At 48.7% G+C, this 16643-nt stretch overlaps 7 protein-coding genes across 7 annotated transcripts; 5 read left to right on the top strand and 2 right to left on the bottom strand.

The window, feature by feature from the left end:
* Nucleotides 1-1141: 1141 nt before the first annotated feature.
* ASPVEDRAFT_26379 (Zn(II)2Cys6 transcription factor) lies at nucleotides 1142-3138 on the top strand (the record flags this gene model as incomplete). The annotated part of the gene is made up of 5 exons (XM_040809899.1): nucleotides 1142-1181; nucleotides 1282-1806; nucleotides 1884-2155; nucleotides 2207-2417; nucleotides 2501-3138. The coding sequence occupies 5 exons, from the start codon at nucleotides 1142-1144 to the stop codon at nucleotides 3136-3138; spliced, it is 1686 nt and encodes a 561-aa protein (XP_040665343.1).
* Nucleotides 3139-3533: 395 nt separating this feature from the next.
* ASPVEDRAFT_81186 (uncharacterized protein) lies at nucleotides 3534-4445 on the bottom strand (the record flags this gene model as incomplete). Its single annotated transcript, XM_040816994.1, has 2 exons — nucleotides 3534-3810; nucleotides 3886-4445. 2 exons carry the CDS (start codon nucleotides 4443-4445, stop codon nucleotides 3534-3536), a joined length of 837 nt encoding a protein of 278 aa, XP_040665342.1.
* A 537-nt stretch (nucleotides 4446-4982) lies between these two features.
* On the top strand, nucleotides 4983-6109 carry ASPVEDRAFT_81185 (phytanoyl-CoA dioxygenase family protein; the record flags this gene model as incomplete). Its single annotated transcript, XM_040816993.1, has 4 exons — nucleotides 4983-5209; nucleotides 5276-5368; nucleotides 5432-5618; nucleotides 5684-6109. The coding sequence occupies 4 exons, from the start codon at nucleotides 4983-4985 to the stop codon at nucleotides 6107-6109; spliced, it is 933 nt and encodes a 310-aa protein (XP_040665341.1).
* Nucleotides 6110-7389: 1280 nt separating this feature from the next.
* ASPVEDRAFT_38990 (uncharacterized protein) lies at nucleotides 7390-8078 on the bottom strand. Its single transcript, XM_040811811.1, has one exon. The coding sequence runs from the start codon at nucleotides 7860-7862 to the stop codon at nucleotides 7704-7706; it is 159 nt and encodes a 52-aa protein (XP_040665340.1). The 5' UTR covers nucleotides 7863-8078; the 3' UTR covers nucleotides 7390-7703.
* A 1856-nt stretch (nucleotides 8079-9934) lies between these two features.
* On the top strand, nucleotides 9935-11789 carry ASPVEDRAFT_520307 (uncharacterized protein). Its single transcript, XM_040814564.1, has 3 exons — nucleotides 9935-9987; nucleotides 10045-10738; nucleotides 10802-11789. The coding sequence occupies exons 2-3, from the start codon at nucleotides 10143-10145 to the stop codon at nucleotides 11667-11669; spliced, it is 1464 nt and encodes a 487-aa protein (XP_040665339.1). The 5' UTR covers nucleotides 9935-9987; nucleotides 10045-10142; the 3' UTR covers nucleotides 11670-11789.
* A 2310-nt stretch (nucleotides 11790-14099) lies between these two features.
* ASPVEDRAFT_520264 (uncharacterized protein) lies at nucleotides 14100-14625 on the top strand. Its single transcript, XM_040814563.1, has one exon. The coding sequence runs from the start codon at nucleotides 14226-14228 to the stop codon at nucleotides 14499-14501; it is 276 nt and encodes a 91-aa protein (XP_040665338.1). The 5' UTR covers nucleotides 14100-14225; the 3' UTR covers nucleotides 14502-14625.
* Nucleotides 14626-14910: 285 nt separating this feature from the next.
* ASPVEDRAFT_26374 (Zn(II)2Cys6 transcription factor domain-containing protein) lies at nucleotides 14911-16436 on the top strand (the record flags this gene model as incomplete). The annotated part of the gene is made up of 5 exons (XM_040809897.1): nucleotides 14911-14980; nucleotides 15075-15169; nucleotides 15403-15889; nucleotides 15928-16019; nucleotides 16077-16436. The coding sequence occupies 5 exons, from the start codon at nucleotides 14911-14913 to the stop codon at nucleotides 16434-16436; spliced, it is 1104 nt and encodes a 367-aa protein (XP_040665337.1).
* Nucleotides 16437-16643: the final 207 nt, after the last annotated feature.

The following is a 16643-nucleotide window of genomic DNA, read 5'->3' as shown; positions in this document are numbered from 1 at the left end:
ATATATTTTTCTCTATCTATAAACTATATAGTAGTGTAAGGCACTAAATAATGCCAAGGATCTAGCAACTATCGAGCGATGTCAATGTAGTAAAGGAATACTAGTTCAACCAATTAGAATGCTCTGTTCAAGACATAATGAATTACTTAAGGATCTATAGGAACTAGAGCGTCTAGAGGTGTTATATAGATCCTTCCCTAGGGTGGTTCTCAGCAGCAGATCAGTGGTAGTCCTGAGGCCTGCCTCAGCCGACCCCTCCTGGTCAGGCTGTCATGCAGCTCCTTTGCCTAATTCTTTCCTAAATAGGAATACACGAGGCCACAGCTGCTTCTACAGGATTGTGATATATTAACCTCTTGGTAGTAGTAGCTGGAGGTGTTCGGGGATCAGCAGTAGGTCAGTATAGTTGGTCTAGTAGTAGTTGCCGGCAACGGCTGGCAGTGCCGGACGAGCCTGTGGTGCAGCCACCGTTGACGCCCAAGAAATCGGCGAACGCTCAAAGGTCACTTGGCTAAGATTTCGAAATCAGAACAACGTCAAAATGGCGATGAAGCTGAGAGTGAGACAAATTATATATAATCTGTCCTTTTGGTTCTTTTTTGCACAAATTCACTAAGCATAATATTAATTATATATATTTTGATATGGGGTTCTAGTCAAATTTGATGAATGCAATACTCCACTAAATAAATGCAAATGTGAAGGAATTCTAAAATAGTTGCATCTATTAAGGTTTTACTGTAAACCCCTCCACTTCGCTCCTCGTTTTAGGGCGTGAGAGGGAGATTTGGTGCGAGAGTTGGGTCGCAGCGTCAACGTCGGCGTTGGGCAGCTTGGGTTAGTAAACCCTTCCACCCCGTTCGTTCGTGGCGAACGCGGCGTGTTGAAAGATAGAATTTTGTTCTGGGTATTACCACATTACTCATGGCCTGGCAAGGGAGTTTCGAAACTCAGCCCGTACAGTTAGTTAGCTTATCGAGTTGTGTCATGAAGTTACGGCTTATCTGTCCTACCAGGGCCCATGATAAGAGGAACGCGCTGCCGATTCTCCTCGATCAAAAGCACTTCCCCCCAGCTGCGGTTCCAATAACATCAAATAAAAGCTCCAAGTCGTATGTCATTACCGCAGAGTAACGTTGCTATGCCTGGAAATGATGCGTTCAAGAAGAGGTCCCGAAGCGGTTTGTCTTGCCTATCTCTAGCCCCGTATCCTTATCTTTGCTTTGGCTCTCTCCCCATGACCCCATTCTCCAGACAAACAGAATTTGACTATTCTTCCAGGGTGCCGTACCTGCCGCAAGCGCCACCAGAAATGTGACGAGAGAAAACCCACGTGCTGGAACTGTCACTTGCGCGGGATTAAATGCGGAGGGTATGGCATCACGCTGACCAATTTCACGGCCTACAGCGGTGTGAAGGGCCAGATGGTGTCAAAGATGATGAGAGACGACCCTGATAGCGACAGCTCCCATGACGAGAATGTCCCGAACGTCGCGACTTCTGCGTCAATGCCGCAGGCGGAGGTTGATCGTGAGCAGCCAGAGTCGCCCTTCCCGTCCACAGATCTGGCTGTCCTGCCGGCATCTGAGGCAGTTGCTACCGAAGTTCTTGATACCCTTTGCCTGGATAGCCGCACAAACTCAGTCTCACCCTCGGATGTATCTATGTCCGGGCAATGGCTTCCCGCCAGCGATCAGCCTATAGAAGATGAAGGCATCATCGATTTCTTGCCTTTCTCATCTATTCCTGAACCGACCCTGCAACTCACACCACGGGACCCTTTTGATCAGTACCTATTTCGTTATTGTATGTTTTCTGGTCGCAGGCCGGATATCCCCCACCACCCGACGGGAGGTTGAGAAGCTAACGACGACGTTGCGTAGATATGGACAACCTCTCTTTAAGGCTCTACCCAGTCAAACGCGACCAGAACCCGTACCGGATCGTCTATGGAAATTTAGCGACCCAGTCTGAACCACTTTTTAGGGCCATCATGCTCGCCTCTGCCTTGCATCTCTCGAAGTTGGGAAAATTACCCAAGTTCGCCATCAAGCACTACCGCACGGCAATGCAAGAGTCATTTCGCGATAATCTCAAGAAGGGGGGAGAGGCCTGGAGTTTGGGAGCTACCGTTCTTCTTTCCGTCGTCTTTGATGTACGCGTTTTCGATTCCTTGGTACTTTGGATAACCGCCTGATTTCAGTAGATCATTGGGACCGGTATGGATACGTGGAGCTCGAGACTCATCGGCTGTCGTCGACTACTGGAGATGGCTGTCCGGATGCCAGGCAGCGGGACACATGTTGGACTTCAGTGCGTGCTCTTACAATACAACTGGGCCGTCACTATGGGGAAAACACTACTAAGGGGCTTAGTGCCTCCCGCCACATTTGATGAACTCAAATGCACCGATGAAGGTGGGAAACACCCATATATGAACCTAGGCTGTTAAAACGGACCTTTATGTGCTAACGTCTGTCTTTGTGTTTTGTCTATCCAGCGTCGGCCTTCCCTGGTGCAGTTGAGGGCACTGAGATGGCTACACAGCAATCACAGTGGTTCGATAACTTACCGGACTATCAGATGCATGTATTCTTGCGCGAGGCGACCGAATACTCTCTTACGGTGGACCGACTAAAAGCGCTTCCCGGGGGTGTGGAGGAGCTACTGCAAATGATGCCCCGTGTTGCCGACCTTGTTCACAGAATCGAAGCCTGGCAGCCTTGTGTCTCAGCTGTGCAGGCTAAATACGTAGATTCGGTCCAGCATTTCAACGAAATTTGGCGGCTGGGCATGCTGTGCTTTATCTATAGCGAGATTTACAGCCTGGGCCCCAGTGACTACTACTTGCAGACGTGTGTGGAGGAGTCGTTGGAGCCGTTACGGAAGCTGTCCTGGCTGCAGGCGTGCCTATTCCCTATGTTCATGATTGCCGTGCATGCCCAGACAGAAGCAGCACGCACAAGTTTTATGACCAAGCTAACAGAGATGCATGTCTTGTTAGGGTTTCAGGGTCCATTGTCAGTGGCTTCGACCCTCAAGCACGCATGGGAACGGTCGGACAACACCGAAGCAGGCAAGGTCAAATGGAGAGAGGTTATCCGAGAACTAGGCATGGAATTAAACATTTTACTGTGAGGATCTATCTATAAGGCATGAGCTACCCCCTACTGGTGGTGTTCGGGTTAATCTCCGAATGAGACGAGGCGTCCGGACAAGATGTGTAGGCCTTTTTTATCATTATCTAGTCCACTATCGAAAAATTCGACACCCAGGCAAAAGAAAAGCAACATCAAAAGCAGAGCCTTGTGACTATAAAAAGATATACATCTATAATAAGCCAGACCACTCTTACCAGCCACAGAGATGTATTTGGTGGTTATCTCGAATCGGATCGGCTATCGCAACCCAAACAGGAAACGTAGGGCTTTCGTTGATTGGGGTGGCACATACGATTGGGCCCAACTCCCGGACTCGGGGAGAGTTGAAATTTGAAAAGCCAGCATATGTGGATCGCATCATGGGAGTCATCATTAGATGAGATCGACTGGAACATACTTGGACCAGTCGCCTTTCACCTTCAAGAAGTCCAAAGGCTCCATGTGTTCGACTGCACCGCCGTAGGGCCGGCTCACGTAGTAACCGAGGAAACGCTGCACGGCCGTGGGATACTTTTCTGCCACCTCCCATGGAACGGCCAGATATTGATTTTCCTCCTGGCGGAGATAACCGGGAGTGGCAATGGCACTCAACAGCACGCTTGCTTGATCGGTAGTATTAGACGCGCGCCCATAGTAAGTGGAACCAAGCCTGTCACAACTGGCGTATCAGTATCGTTCCTTGGCTTTCCAAACAGACAAGCAGAGGGTCACAAGAGGAACTAACCAAAGCAAAGCGTCTCCCTTACGGAGCTCGACTAGGAACTCCTCCTCCTCGGTCGGGTCGCGCTTATCGGTCCAGTTGTTCGAACCGATGACCACACGGACAGCACCATTCTTCGTCGTAACGTCGTTGGCCGCGTACATGATCCCGAAGTCGCTTTCACGCTTGGCTGGATGCGAGATATGATGACAATCGTCCTGGCGGCGCAAACCCCAGGAGGCTGAACCAGGCCCTGCGGACAGAATAGAGCTCTGGGAGACCTGAGGTTCCGAAATGGATACTGTTCGCTCTTGCTCGTAAAATATAATGCATGTGTCGGTGAGGATGCGCTTGGTCAGGTCAATGAATAGTGGATTCATCAGAAGTTGTGTGGCAAATGTTGAGCTCTTCGCGGCCAAGGCGAAGGTCTGACCCGCCGGCACTGTCCCAGTCTCCTCGAGCACCTCCTCGATGCTCTCGCGCGTAGCAGCACCCTCAACGACGACTACGCCGTCGGCCTTGAGGTACTGATGAACCACATGGGGGTCGGCGACGGCGGGAAAGCGCTTAACAGTGGCAGGCATGGTGGGCAGTCGTAACTCTAGCGGCCAGGTTCGACAGACGTAAAGTAGAACTCAAGATGGGGGGTTGCGAAGGAGCGAGAAGGTTGGAGGAATATTCACTGGTAGAACACATGATGAGATGTCACGTCTCTAAATATGCTTAGTCCTTAGAGCGAAATCCGCCATGTAATTCTCCTACACTTCTAAATAGCAATGCACGTGGTGAATGGATTGCCCGTTTCAGCCACGATAACCGAGGCGCCGCCTTATCGTTAGCAAATCCATCCCCGCGCAACAAAGTCCCGATTCGTAATTCCTGCCATAGCTGTATCGATAAGCATGCGCGATAGGCGAGGCTACGTAATCCATTTTGAGCGATAGATGGATGGATAACTGGTTAATCCGAACCAGACCCCTTAGGTATTTGCATGGGCCTTATTGCCTTATAGCCAGCTGCCAATTCCATCCACGATTCTTTGACTTAATCAGACAAAGGTTCATATTCTACTTCTCTCACGGCCATTTCCAGCACTCTCGGAGTCTAGACACAGTACCAAGATGCCGAACCCTTCTCACCAGGCGCATAACCCCGAGGTAGTGGAGTTGGATGCCTCTGCTCCTATTGAAGAGATCGTGAATGTCATCAATCGCGATGGCGGTATTATCATCAAGAACTTCTTGAGCCCTGAAACGATCGACAAGATTCAGGAGGAATCCCAGCCGTACTGGAGTAAACTTGGAACATATTGTGGGAAGCTGTTCGATGCAGCAGACCCTCCACTCAGGTGAATATACTCGGTGAGAGTTCGGTTCTTTTGACCCTCATGACTGACCATACCATATTTGTATAGTGGTTTCGCGGGGAAATCGCCCACCTTCGCCCACAAGGCGATCAATCACCCAACCTATCGCGAGGTCGCAAAGGCTCTCTTGAAGGAGGAATCGTAAGTGTCCTCCAGCTATGGCAAATGAGTTAAGGGACAATATGTATTAATGTGGGGGTGTAGCAACGTGTATCGCGATGGGAAGAGATACAACACCGTCTCCTATCCAGTGTTGGCCGTGTCCGAGGCATTCAACCGCGGTTCCCCCTCAACCGCTCAGCAGCTCCACCGCGACGACATGGCACAACACTTTGATCATCTCGAGGGTAGCGGAGAGAGCTCCCTGCTGGGTTTGCTTGTTGCAGGCGTGGTAAGTGTTGCAGACCGGGTGGAAGAATGATCGGCCACGGGCGTGCTAATGCGATTATATCTCAGGACACGAACTTTGAGAATGGTGCCACACAGGTGATCGTTGGTTCCCACAAGTGGCCCGAGGCAGCCGTTCGCGGACCGGCCGACCGCTCCCTCTGCTCAACCTGCGAGATGAATAAGGGTGACGCGGTCTTCATCATCGGCAGCATCTGGCATGGCGCCGGTGAGAACAAGACGAACCCACCCGAGCGCCGGATCATCTATTCGTGCCATATGACTCGTGGTTCGATGCGCGCGGATGAGAACCAATACCTAGGCATTGATCTAGACGTTATCAAGACTTATGAACCTGAAGTCCAGGCTCTACTGGGGTACTCAATCAGCCAGCCGAACTGTGGCCACCTAGATGGGAAGGATCCCATCACCCTCCTGGGCAGCAAGGAGGATCCGTTCGGATATGGATCATTGCCGAGCCGGATTGCTACATAATCCACCCAGGCCCTCACTGCTTGAGTGAGGTTGATCACATAGACGACGAGTCTTGGTGTTATCTTATTGCTGCCCTTTGTGCTGGATTGTATATCATGACAGATTTGACCTCGCGGAATTTTCAGGCAAGTGACAGTACATTATAGAATCCGGTCAACCATAGGGAATCAAATTAAATACCATTTTCCTAAAGATAATATTCTGCCAGACATTTTCTTTCTGTTTTTTTCTGGCAAAGACCAGGTACATTCAATGTCAAGATGTGTTACAGTGCGTGGGACGTTATTTTACTTCCCGATCACACCAAAGAGTTTGGAGAAAAAACACCCCTTGTCATGTCAGCGAGCGGACATGTCGACTTTATAGGCCGCTCTAAACGAGTCAGTATCAGACATTTGATACGTGCCAAATTGTGTATTCGTTCAAGATTCGTGCCGAAGCTTCATGCCCTCCAGGAGTACGACCCGCTGGTTTCAAATGATATATTACATGTAACAGCTCAGCATCTGTCAACTACAAAGGACAAACCCAAGATTTATTGATATAAATCATGGTATACTCTATATAACATAGAATTTATTCCATATCAACTTCAAAGCTTCAAATGCCTTTTATACAGAAATATGCTAACGTATATCGCTGGGCGGGTCGCCCACCGACCGCCTCTCAATATATTTTCAAAGTTGAATAGGAATTTACCATCAAAAACGCGATATATTTTAAAAAGATTATCTAGAATTGCAAAAATTACCAGATTTAGCCACCTGCCAGCAAAGGCTGCATGTGGGCAAGGCCTCCTTGTGCTGCTAGGACTACCGGGCCTGCGGGCGTGTTGGTAGGCTGTTCTTGTTGCCCACGCCTCCTGGGATGTTACGGGATGATTGACTAGGACCATCGAATATCCTATTCCCTGCGATAGATGCGCCCCCTATCACATACATCCGCTGTGCTGAATGCGTAGCTTTCCGGTGTGTCTTCTCGTTGAGGGCCTGCGACCCTGCCAGTTGCTTTTTGGGGGAAGCCGCTTCATGCATTGCTACCCTACCTCAAAGTTGATGACTCTGCCTAGTGGCTCATCTGGTGAATAGGTTACTGTTAGCCGGTTGCTAGCTTGAGCGAGTTTATGGATTTGCCTGGTAGTCCTAGCGGCAGTTCCTAGGGGTGTTAGCGTTGGAGAGCGTAGTAGGTACAGATGGGGGATATTGAGACTATTACGTACACGTATCGGATCCAAAGCAACTAGGCCAGCGCCAGCGCTAGCGGATATGTTCCGAATGAACCGAACGCTGATAAGCCACAGAGTGCGCTATTAGTAACCCAGGAAGAAAATCAAGCTTATTGCTATCGTTAACACCGGAACGGGTCAACGTCTCAACAACCTTAAGCTACCTCCTAGCTACAACTAGGAGCAGCGGGTAGGGTAGAGCTAAGCTTGGATAACGGTGCAATCGTGAATAGGCTACTCCTACCTTACGATTGAAATACTTAGGGCGGATAGGCGGACCTATAGTTGATTAGCGATTTGAGGTACCTATGGAGTCACGGCTGGACTATCGATAAGGTAGGCTATCGCTAGCTCGAAAAGGCGTTTACACTACACCTGCTTAACATCTCCGTCTAATTGAGTTAATTGAGTGCAATTTGCGCGTCTCTCGGCGCGGTGGGTTTGCTTGGTCATGCGTGCGCATAGTGTAGAACACGGAAGATCGTAAATCTCAGCGATGTTGCCGTATAGAATCACTAGAGGTATCATGGTGGTGATTGATAGCTCATAAGATGCGAACCTCTTGAGAGGGGTCTTTTGGTTATCTCGGCCACGGATTGGAGGCAGAGTGTTGGGTTGAAAATAGATGGGACACGTGGGCGACGCGGGTTTTCGGCCCTGACTCGCCCAGGATTTGCGTTATGTTAGTAGAACACACACACGCACACGTAGACATATGTAAACTTATGCATTCTCCAATGGCTGGGTGATGGACGGAGTAGCAAAGCTGGCAAATCCTTGGCCATGACTCGCCGAGCCTTGGCACCGAGACCTAGCGAGGTAGGCAGTAATACCGTCCAAAAAACTGCGAGCACTCCCTTCCTGCCTGATCCAGACGTCGCTGCTTTAAGAGGGTGAGCCGGGTGAGTCAGGTGATCCGCTCACCCGCGAAGGTGATTCGCTCACCCTCAAAGATGCCTATCTAAGGTGATTCGCTCACCCTTCGAGATCTATACTCACCCAACTCACGCCGTCCTCTCTTCGTGCCGACACCATTCCTTTAGCTGCTTCACCAGGAAGTCAAGATACTGAGACAAGAGAGGGTAACAGGCCTGGCTGAGCAAAGCCGGCCCACTGCTGCTCCAGCAGGAGGGTGCCAGGATATCCCCTTCCTCTCTTACTCTCCCACCTCCTGAACCTCGCAAACACCGTGTAAAGTGCACCTCTTGCGTCCTTTTTACCCTTTTACCCTGCCAAGTCACGCCTTTTTTTCTGCCACTTCGCTATCTCACAGTGCCCTCAGGATAAGCGCCCTAATTTCAATTCTGCTGCAACAATGTCCAAGGGAAGAGGGCGTCAAAGGATCGATAGAAAAGCCCGTGCGGCAGCGAATGGTTACAATCGTGGAGCGCACCGCGAGCAAGATAAGGAGCGCTGTGAGATCATCTATTCCGACGACTCTATTGCTATGCAGGATAGAGTTATATCAGTTTATATTAAGTAAGTATATAATATATCCCCTTGCCCTGTGGCGTGTGATCATCTTGCTGATTTCTTATCCGTCTTACCTTCCAGCTGGGCGTCCGAAGAAGATGAGTCTCTCCGAGAGAAAGGCCTTCAGAAGGGATACCCCGTGCCCAACCTCGCCACGATCAAAGATTTTGTGCGCTTTTACGTATCCTCTACCGACGGAATTCTCACGCTGCGTCCTACAAAATCTTCCGTGCTGAACTTTGCGGAACGTTTCTTTGCCGGATATACACGCATTACAAAGTCAGCTTTTGATAAGAAGGATTCTGATGATGTGTATACGGTTCGTAATCCATCTATTGAATACCTGTCCATGGTCACTGAACGAAAACAGTTCATCAAAAAGAAACTCGTGAAAGAGGAAAAACAGATCGAAGATGTAAAGAGGCCATGAAATATGTTCACCCACTGCGACCTGACGAACATTCTTGTCTCACTGTGGAATGACGATGACCCTGTTTTCATTCATCTGAGGTATAGAGTGCAGATGGCATTTACTATTATAATATATTGCTACTCGGGTGCTCGAATTGGCACGTTTATACCGGACATATCTAAAGCAGACAAGCGCGGACTACGCTACCAAGTATTTTACCCGAACCTGCTCACTAGTTAAGGCTGTTGGTTTAGCTGATATGTAACAGGACATCGAGCTCTATATCTACCGCAGACCAGACGATGGTGAATTAGAGCTGTTTTTCCGTCTTAGCCAGATCTGGGTTAAGAACAATGATAATCCAAAGCATACGGTGTATGTTCACCCTTAATAACCTCAAACTCACCTACTGACAGTGTTTGGTCAGCTTCCGTCTCGCAATAAGGGAGTACAGAAAGTTCCGGTTCAATCCTGTCGGCTGGTTGTTGAAGATAGTGATTCAGGACGGTATGTTTGCACACGTCCACTCCTTGGAGGCCTTGAAAAGATGGAATCCCGATCATAATGATCCAGTACTTCTTCAATGGAAACCGTCTATCGCAGGGGAGCCCGTTCTACGAATAGTCACCATGGCCGGTGGTATATCAAAACGTCCGTGGACCCGAGTGAGTTTCTGCAAGCTATTTAGAGCGGTCGTCATAAATACAGGATATCCTGAAATTATTACAATCCATAGCTTGAGGCGTGGTCTTGCAAATAGACTTGATAGTAAGTTTAAGTTAGCTTGGCGTCCGGGTAATCCTCGATTCTAACATTTGTCTATAGAAGTGGCGACCGAGGCTGAAAGGAGCTAGGTACTTACCCAGAAAGATAAGAATGTCTTTGGAAGAAGCTATATCGACAGTACCTCAGCACTTAGCACTATGGATGCGTTCCTTGGAGAGAAGATGCGCCTTGACCATGTTGAATACCTTCGAGGCGTGGGTAAGTACCGTGTGGTTGGATATCCGAGATGTCTGCCGGCAGAGCGGGAGCATAATCTTGGACATGATAAAGCCCTACAAGAGCTCAAGAGGCGGCTTCAAGAGCTGCAGAGCGATGATGATGTCAAGGGTAGCGATAACGACGCTGGTGTTGCTGGTGATGACGACGTCGAGTTTACTATCAAGCTTACCAAGAAGCAGCTGCAGGTTCAAAGGACCCGCCTTTACAACACCGAACTAGGAAAATATCGAGATGAATGGATTCAGAATCGCGTCGAGGCGCAGGTAAAATCAGGAGGCAAGGCTTTGGATGTGGTTGTGTATAACGATATTACACAATGCCTCTTCAAGGCACAACCTGAACGGCAGCGTGTCGCTGAGTTGATGCTATCAGACAAGTCTTTCTCTTATCAGGAGACGCTCTCCACCGTTGAGGACCTCCTAGTCTATTGTAACAAAGACTATGATGTTTTCTACCGGCCGGGGGAGGAGCCCATTAATGGAAGGTGCCCTGTGGGGGGTTGTGACCTGGATCGGTAAGTATGACCTTTGAACTCCGTAAACTACCAGATTCAAGTTTTTAATGTGTCCTTCATTAGTCTTAAACGCGCGGACCGGTCTAATCACGTTCAAAACTGCCGGCTTCAGGAGCGCTGCAAGGCCTCCGGCTGTAAAGACACTCAGTTGAAGTACTGCTATGAATGTTTTGATTTCTTCACTGTGGCAGAGTGGGAAGACCATTGCAAGAACTATCTCCAGCGCGATATCTCCAGGAGATGCGAAATAATCACGTACTGTCATACCCTCGTTCGGCCTGGCTATTGTCCATTTTGTCTCGGATGCGATAGACTTCCTCCCTCCCGACGCATGGATGCTTGGAAACGGAGCAATGAGTTAAGGGCTCATGTCAATGAAGATATCAAGCGGATGAGCGATAACTACATCTGTTCGCATCCCTTATGCAACGTCAAATTTGACTCCGAGATGCACCTTCGTTACCACTTGTGCGATATACATGGGCTGAATAAAGCAATCTGGACTCAAGTGGGTGATCTTGGTAAATCGCCAAAGAACAAAGGTGTCAATGATCAGGTCACGTCGCATGCTGGCGCCGGTAAAAGAAAAGGACAGGACCTGCTAGGGCAAAAAGAGAAGAAAAGGAGGCAAGTCGGTCAAGGGCGGCCTGAAGACCTTCAAATCATCATGTGGGAGTATCCAGATCCTCCAAATCACCGCGTATTATCCTACGACGACCCTATTCCTGCTGGCAACGGATCCGGCTCACCATCCGCCAATCCGAATGATCTTGTAATCGAATTCTGGAAGCGCCCTGTTGAGACTGAAGGGAATCTAGTCGGACTGTGCACGACAAAGCCGACACTCAGCAGCGGCACTGATGAGAGTCCTGTCAAAGATAAAGAGCATATTCCTGATTACAATGGCTGTTCTCCCTGCACCTCTAGCTAGCCCAGTCCTCCTGGCCTCACTACAAGCGTCGGGTCCGAGCCTTTAAGTACGAGCCCCGAGCTTCCGCCGATCGACCCACAGATCTTGCCTGGGGGCAAGGATTGGTCAGTTGGAGTAGACAAGGGTGCATTTGAATTTGAAGAAAAGAAGGAAGAGGGTGTGCTTGGGCTTCATGGATCTTCTTCGGATTCCGAAATCTCGACCGCGGTCGAGACATTACGATTCAACAGACCTCGGTTGATGGAGGCAAGAAAGCCGAGTACAGACAGACGGGCGAACTTGACCGAGGCCAACACTATCCAGGGGACTACAGACAAGAATTCTCAAACTTCATCGGCATCTCATTCGGCTCAGTCCTCGCCTACGATAGATTCATCGAGGAACCACACTTTACGGCGGGGTCCGACCACTAGAGCTCAAAAACGAGCTGCGCAGGCTCAAGAAAACCACGCGGTTTCTCACAAGTTCAGGCGAATGACGAGGTCCTGTTTTGCCAGGCAGAATGCGCTCTCTTTGGAAAATTAGATGAAGAAAAAAGCTAAGCCGACAGGGAGTTGTGGGGAGCTCTTGGGATCCTTCCGCCAGAACTTGGCAATTGGCTCTTGCTGATATTGGTTCAACAATTCAATACAAGCTGCGCGTCTGGGGGTCAAAGAGGCGTATGCCGGAGGCTCCCCTTGACTCCGAAGTTTCATACAGGAAAAAGGCGGGTCTTTCATTCCTCTTGCTCGGTCCTAGTTTTTGGATGTAGGTTTAGATTGGTATCCGCCCCTTCAGCCATTATTAGACGTCTTCTAAGAAGTCTTGTCTGGTCAAATGAACAGCAGTACTCGTGAAGAGCATCATCCATCTCTGCCGTGGACATGCTACTTCCGCCAAGCCCATAGTCCGTCAATGCAACTGAGCGTGTTTCAGACTTTTCGTGTCGCTGTTGAGTAACATCTACTCTTAAGCCCTCAGTTTTGACAGTTCTATTCATGTTGCATTCATACGCAGCAGTCGAAAAGTTCTGCAAAGCCGATGGAGGAGACGACACGTTGCGTGTAGAATTTTCAGCGTAATGATGGAGCATCATTAAAGATGCCGGTAGCCTGCAGGTGCGATGATGCGACTTGTAATAAGGCGCATGCTTCGTGATTAATAACAGTCTGCAGCAATTGATAGATCCTGCCATGTGTGAATATAACCGCTCGGGGTTTCGAAAGGTTAACTTACTTTGATTTCGAAATCCAGCACCTAGCACCGCGCAAGTGCAGTCAGTCGACCGGAAAATTCAATGCAATGTCTGGGCTGTTGTTGTATTGTTCTACATCATGTTGAATAGATGATATATATATATAGATGTCTTCAGCTAAGTTATCTGGTTGCATCATCCCAGTGCAGAGGGCCCGTTACATTCCTCAAACCATCAATGATTGACAAACCACAACAGTGTGCCGTCATCAAAGCGTCTTATTGGCCAGCGTGATCCCCTTAAGGACTGATCCGCGGTTGCAAACCCTTACCAACCGGCGGCAACCTACACCAGCTGACGTAATTGTTTCGGATTGCATCACCGCATCCAAAACCAGATGAATGGGCCACCTCGCGTTGATAGCTGATAAGAGAAATTCAGGTAAAACAAGCCAACAGAGAGAGGAGTAGCAACAAGAAAATAAAATAACGTTTCTGCCTTGACACCTAATCTCGTTTTTCTCGTCCCATATCGCAATAAGCATGCCCACTTCTCTTCACATCCCGATCACTTTGTCTCTCGAACTGATCTAACTTTCGCTTCAGGGCCGGCGGTTATGAGCAACCAAACCGGATAATATATGCAACACGTTTCAATGATGTTAAATGATGCAAGAGACCCAACGTATTCTCTTCGGATTTGGATAGCCGCTGAGCTTCCGGCCCTGAAGACTGGTGGGCCGCACCCACAGTATACAACATTCGCTCTGTTCAGATGGAGGTTCTTCCACGTCTCGCGGTATGGCCGCCCAACGTCTCCGAGAGTTTAGGTCGCTTGTTCGAAACGCAGCCATTTCCACCTTCCCTCTTTCGCTGATGGGCAGATAGTCATCGGCTATCCGGCGTCGCCACCACCAGCATGGGGCTTATTGTTGTCTGGCGGAACCTTTGATTTTGCCTATTGGGATACTGCGTTCGGTTGCTTCGCTTGTTGGAATAACGAACGCAGTTGAGCTTGTAGAAGGAACGCCATTTGTGGAACCACCCCAAAGACCAGACGGCAGAGGTTCAAATGCTAAGCAACTGCCAGGCAATGATGTGTCTCTTTCTGTCTCGTCTTATTTGGAGTAGAACCGACACGCGACACACACCTGTTTTCCTGTACCTCTGATTAAGCGAAAGTCTGTATTGTCATGAGTCGATCTGCGAAAGCATCATATATCTAGTTGATTGGTGGGGTGAACTCTTTGGAACGTGTCAAGTTCCTAGCTGATCTGGGGTTACTTACCAAATGTAGGGTTCCCAGCTTAGTTACAGCAAATTGTTCTCTCTTAACTTTCACAATCCCGTGCGAATGAGCTTGCCGGTTGCAAACTAAGCTTGATGCTTAGGTTCAATTTCTGCGGTAACCTAATTTGTCTGAGACCTTTTTTTCCCATTCCTGTTCACCCTCGCGGACTCAAGTGGAGAGGGAGAATCGTTTCGGAGGCTGTCTGCAGGAGTGTTGACCTCACTGAGTCTAGGGATACTGAGCTCGTCATATCCGTTGGATCCGTAGCGTCACCCAAATCGCTAAAAAGTCTTTGCTTTCTTTCCATCTGCACTTCAGCTCATCTCATTGCACTTATTGCTAGCTGGTCTGGACATGGCTCCCGGTAATGGCAAGAAGGAACCCAGTTCTCGTAGCCGTAGGCTCAAGAGACGGGTAGATATATTGGTCGAGATCTTCTGCTCAATTTGGAACTACTGGACCACGGGTCCATCCAAATAACGATGTCTGCGCTCCTAACATGCGACGTTCGACCTCTTTCAGCGTCCGCTTTCTAAGGCTCCCATTTAATTATCACAGGTTGATGGAACTCAGGGTGAGAACAAAAATCAGAGCTTTCGAATTAAGGGAGTTTATTTAGCGAATTATACGTATTAAGTGGAATTTCGGATTGAGCTTCATGGGTTCATTGAACTGCACGGTCATGTTGGACTTCGCATCACACAAGAGGAATACTGAGAGCTGGTATGTCGCGTCGACTTCCAGAAAATCTCTGGCAATTACGGCTATGACTCCAGCATGAAGTTTTCTCACAGCGATAACCTTTACGTTGAAATGATGATTGATCCTCAGCGTCGCACACCTATCCGTAAGTGGACGGATGTCAACGTGGCACATGACAGGTATGTATTGGCAGAGAGGCAACAATAGCAGCTTAGTAATAAGTGGGTTTCATCGTGTAGCTCCAATTGTGAGAGATTCTTTCATTGTACAAACGGTGAATCGTCCGCCTTCCACCTTTGACTTTGATGGCGAAGACGCGATGAATATCCCGTGGGTGAGCTACGGAGTTGATTACTAAGGGGTCGCGACAGTACTGACCTGCAACCACTCTTAGGTTGCCCAGTGATTGTGCACCAAACTGGTCTTTGCGGTCGGCGATTTATGAGTTTACTGATTTGTGTGTTCTATTTCTCTCAACCTAACGATCTGCCTTGCATTTGGCCGGCCCTAGGCGCAAAGGAGTTATATTCGCTCTATTAATACGTCGGTCTTATCTCTAATAATCAGATATCCGATACCCATCCAGGTCTTACCGGTATCCACGCCAAGGAGAAGCCGTCCAGTCTCCCGCAGGCGGGGGCTAATGGACAGGGCGGCGAACGTCTTTCACAACCTCAATCCAACAGTCATCCCAACATTGTTCCGGTTTCTAATCCTCCGGGCCCGCCTGGATCATCCCTACAAGTTTCGCGAGAAACCCCGCGCAGTGCCATAATTACCAAAAGAAAGCAAATGTCGAGTAGCAACAAAGTCACAATACCTCGCCAACGGTCCGGAACGACCACCCGTTATAGTCACCGTGTACCCTTGGCATGCGAAACTTGCAGAATACGCAAAACAAAATACAGTGGTGACACACCCATTTGCAGACAGTGTTTAGAGTCAAAAATCAACTGTCAGTACCCAGTTTCATGGCGCGAGCGATTAAAAGGGTTTGTCTCTCCTATCTTACCTCACTGGGCACCCCATATCTTTTGCGCCATGATAACTGACTGTTAGTTGCTTGGTATAGATAACTCGCATAACTTTCAGCCAAGTTGAATTACTATGAGAACCTTCTCCGTGAGATTAACCAACTTATTGACGGCCGGATGTCAGAGCAGATTAAGCATACTCTTGACAAAGTTTGTGTTGTTCGTCTTGCCTTCCGTGGTCTCGCTTGCTGACTTGCGATTTTCTAGTACGCCGAACCTGGGAACGAACCCTCGAGCGACCAGCTATCTACAAACTCGGTGTCTGCTGTTAATGAAGAGCCCGAGGCTGATTTGAAGAGTCTGCCGTCTTCTATTGGGTCATTAGATACGATCAACCATGTAGATGAGGATCTAAATCGCAGCTCACATGCCCGGGCTACAGGGTATATAGGAAAGAATTCAGAGGTTACTTGGCTGCAACAATTAGGCAGGGAGGGTGATCACCATACACGCAACTTACCAGGGCCAGCCAAACTCCAGCCAGATCACAACTTCACCCTTCATTCTGTAAATTATTATCTCAATAATTTAGACATAATACCTCCTGGACCCGTGTATCTTTATTAGGTGCCTCCCCGGCATCTTATAGACAAGCTCTTTAAGAATTACCTTAATACAGTTTTTCCTGTTTTCCCTATCATCAGCCGGCTACTCTTTTCTACACAGTTCAGGAATTTCTTCAATAATTCAGCGCGACCAGGTAATAAATAGCTGGCTATTTTAAACCTAATTTTTACCATATCATCCTACCATGCTCACCTTATGCTGGCGCCC

The sequence above is a fragment of the Aspergillus versicolor genome, assembly GCF_001890125.1.
Source record: "Aspergillus versicolor CBS 583.65 unplaced genomic scaffold ASPVEscaffold_3, whole genome shotgun sequence".
NCBI classification, from domain to species: Eukaryota; Fungi; Ascomycota; class Eurotiomycetes; order Eurotiales; family Aspergillaceae; genus Aspergillus; species Aspergillus versicolor.
The sequence above is the reverse complement of the archived record's forward strand: the minus strand, read 5'-3'. Positions and strand labels throughout refer to the sequence as shown.

Bases quoted from the DNA above. Each gene is read 5' to 3' on its own strand.
- ASPVEDRAFT_38990 (XM_040811811.1), bottom strand. From the start codon at position 7,862: ATGATACCTCTAGTGATTCTATACGGCAACATCGCTGAGATTTACGAT.
- ASPVEDRAFT_520307 (XM_040814564.1), top strand. From the start codon at position 10,143: ATGGATGCGTTCCTTGGAGAGAAGATGCGCCTTGACCATGTTGAATAC. The intron at 10,739-10,801 runs GTAAGTATGACC...GTCCTTCATTAG, and splicing joins GGGGGTTGTGACCTGGATCG to TCTTAAACGCGCGGACCGGT.
- ASPVEDRAFT_520264 (XM_040814563.1), top strand. From the start codon at position 14,226: ATGCTTAGGTTCAATTTCTGCGGTAACCTAATTTGTCTGAGACCTTTT.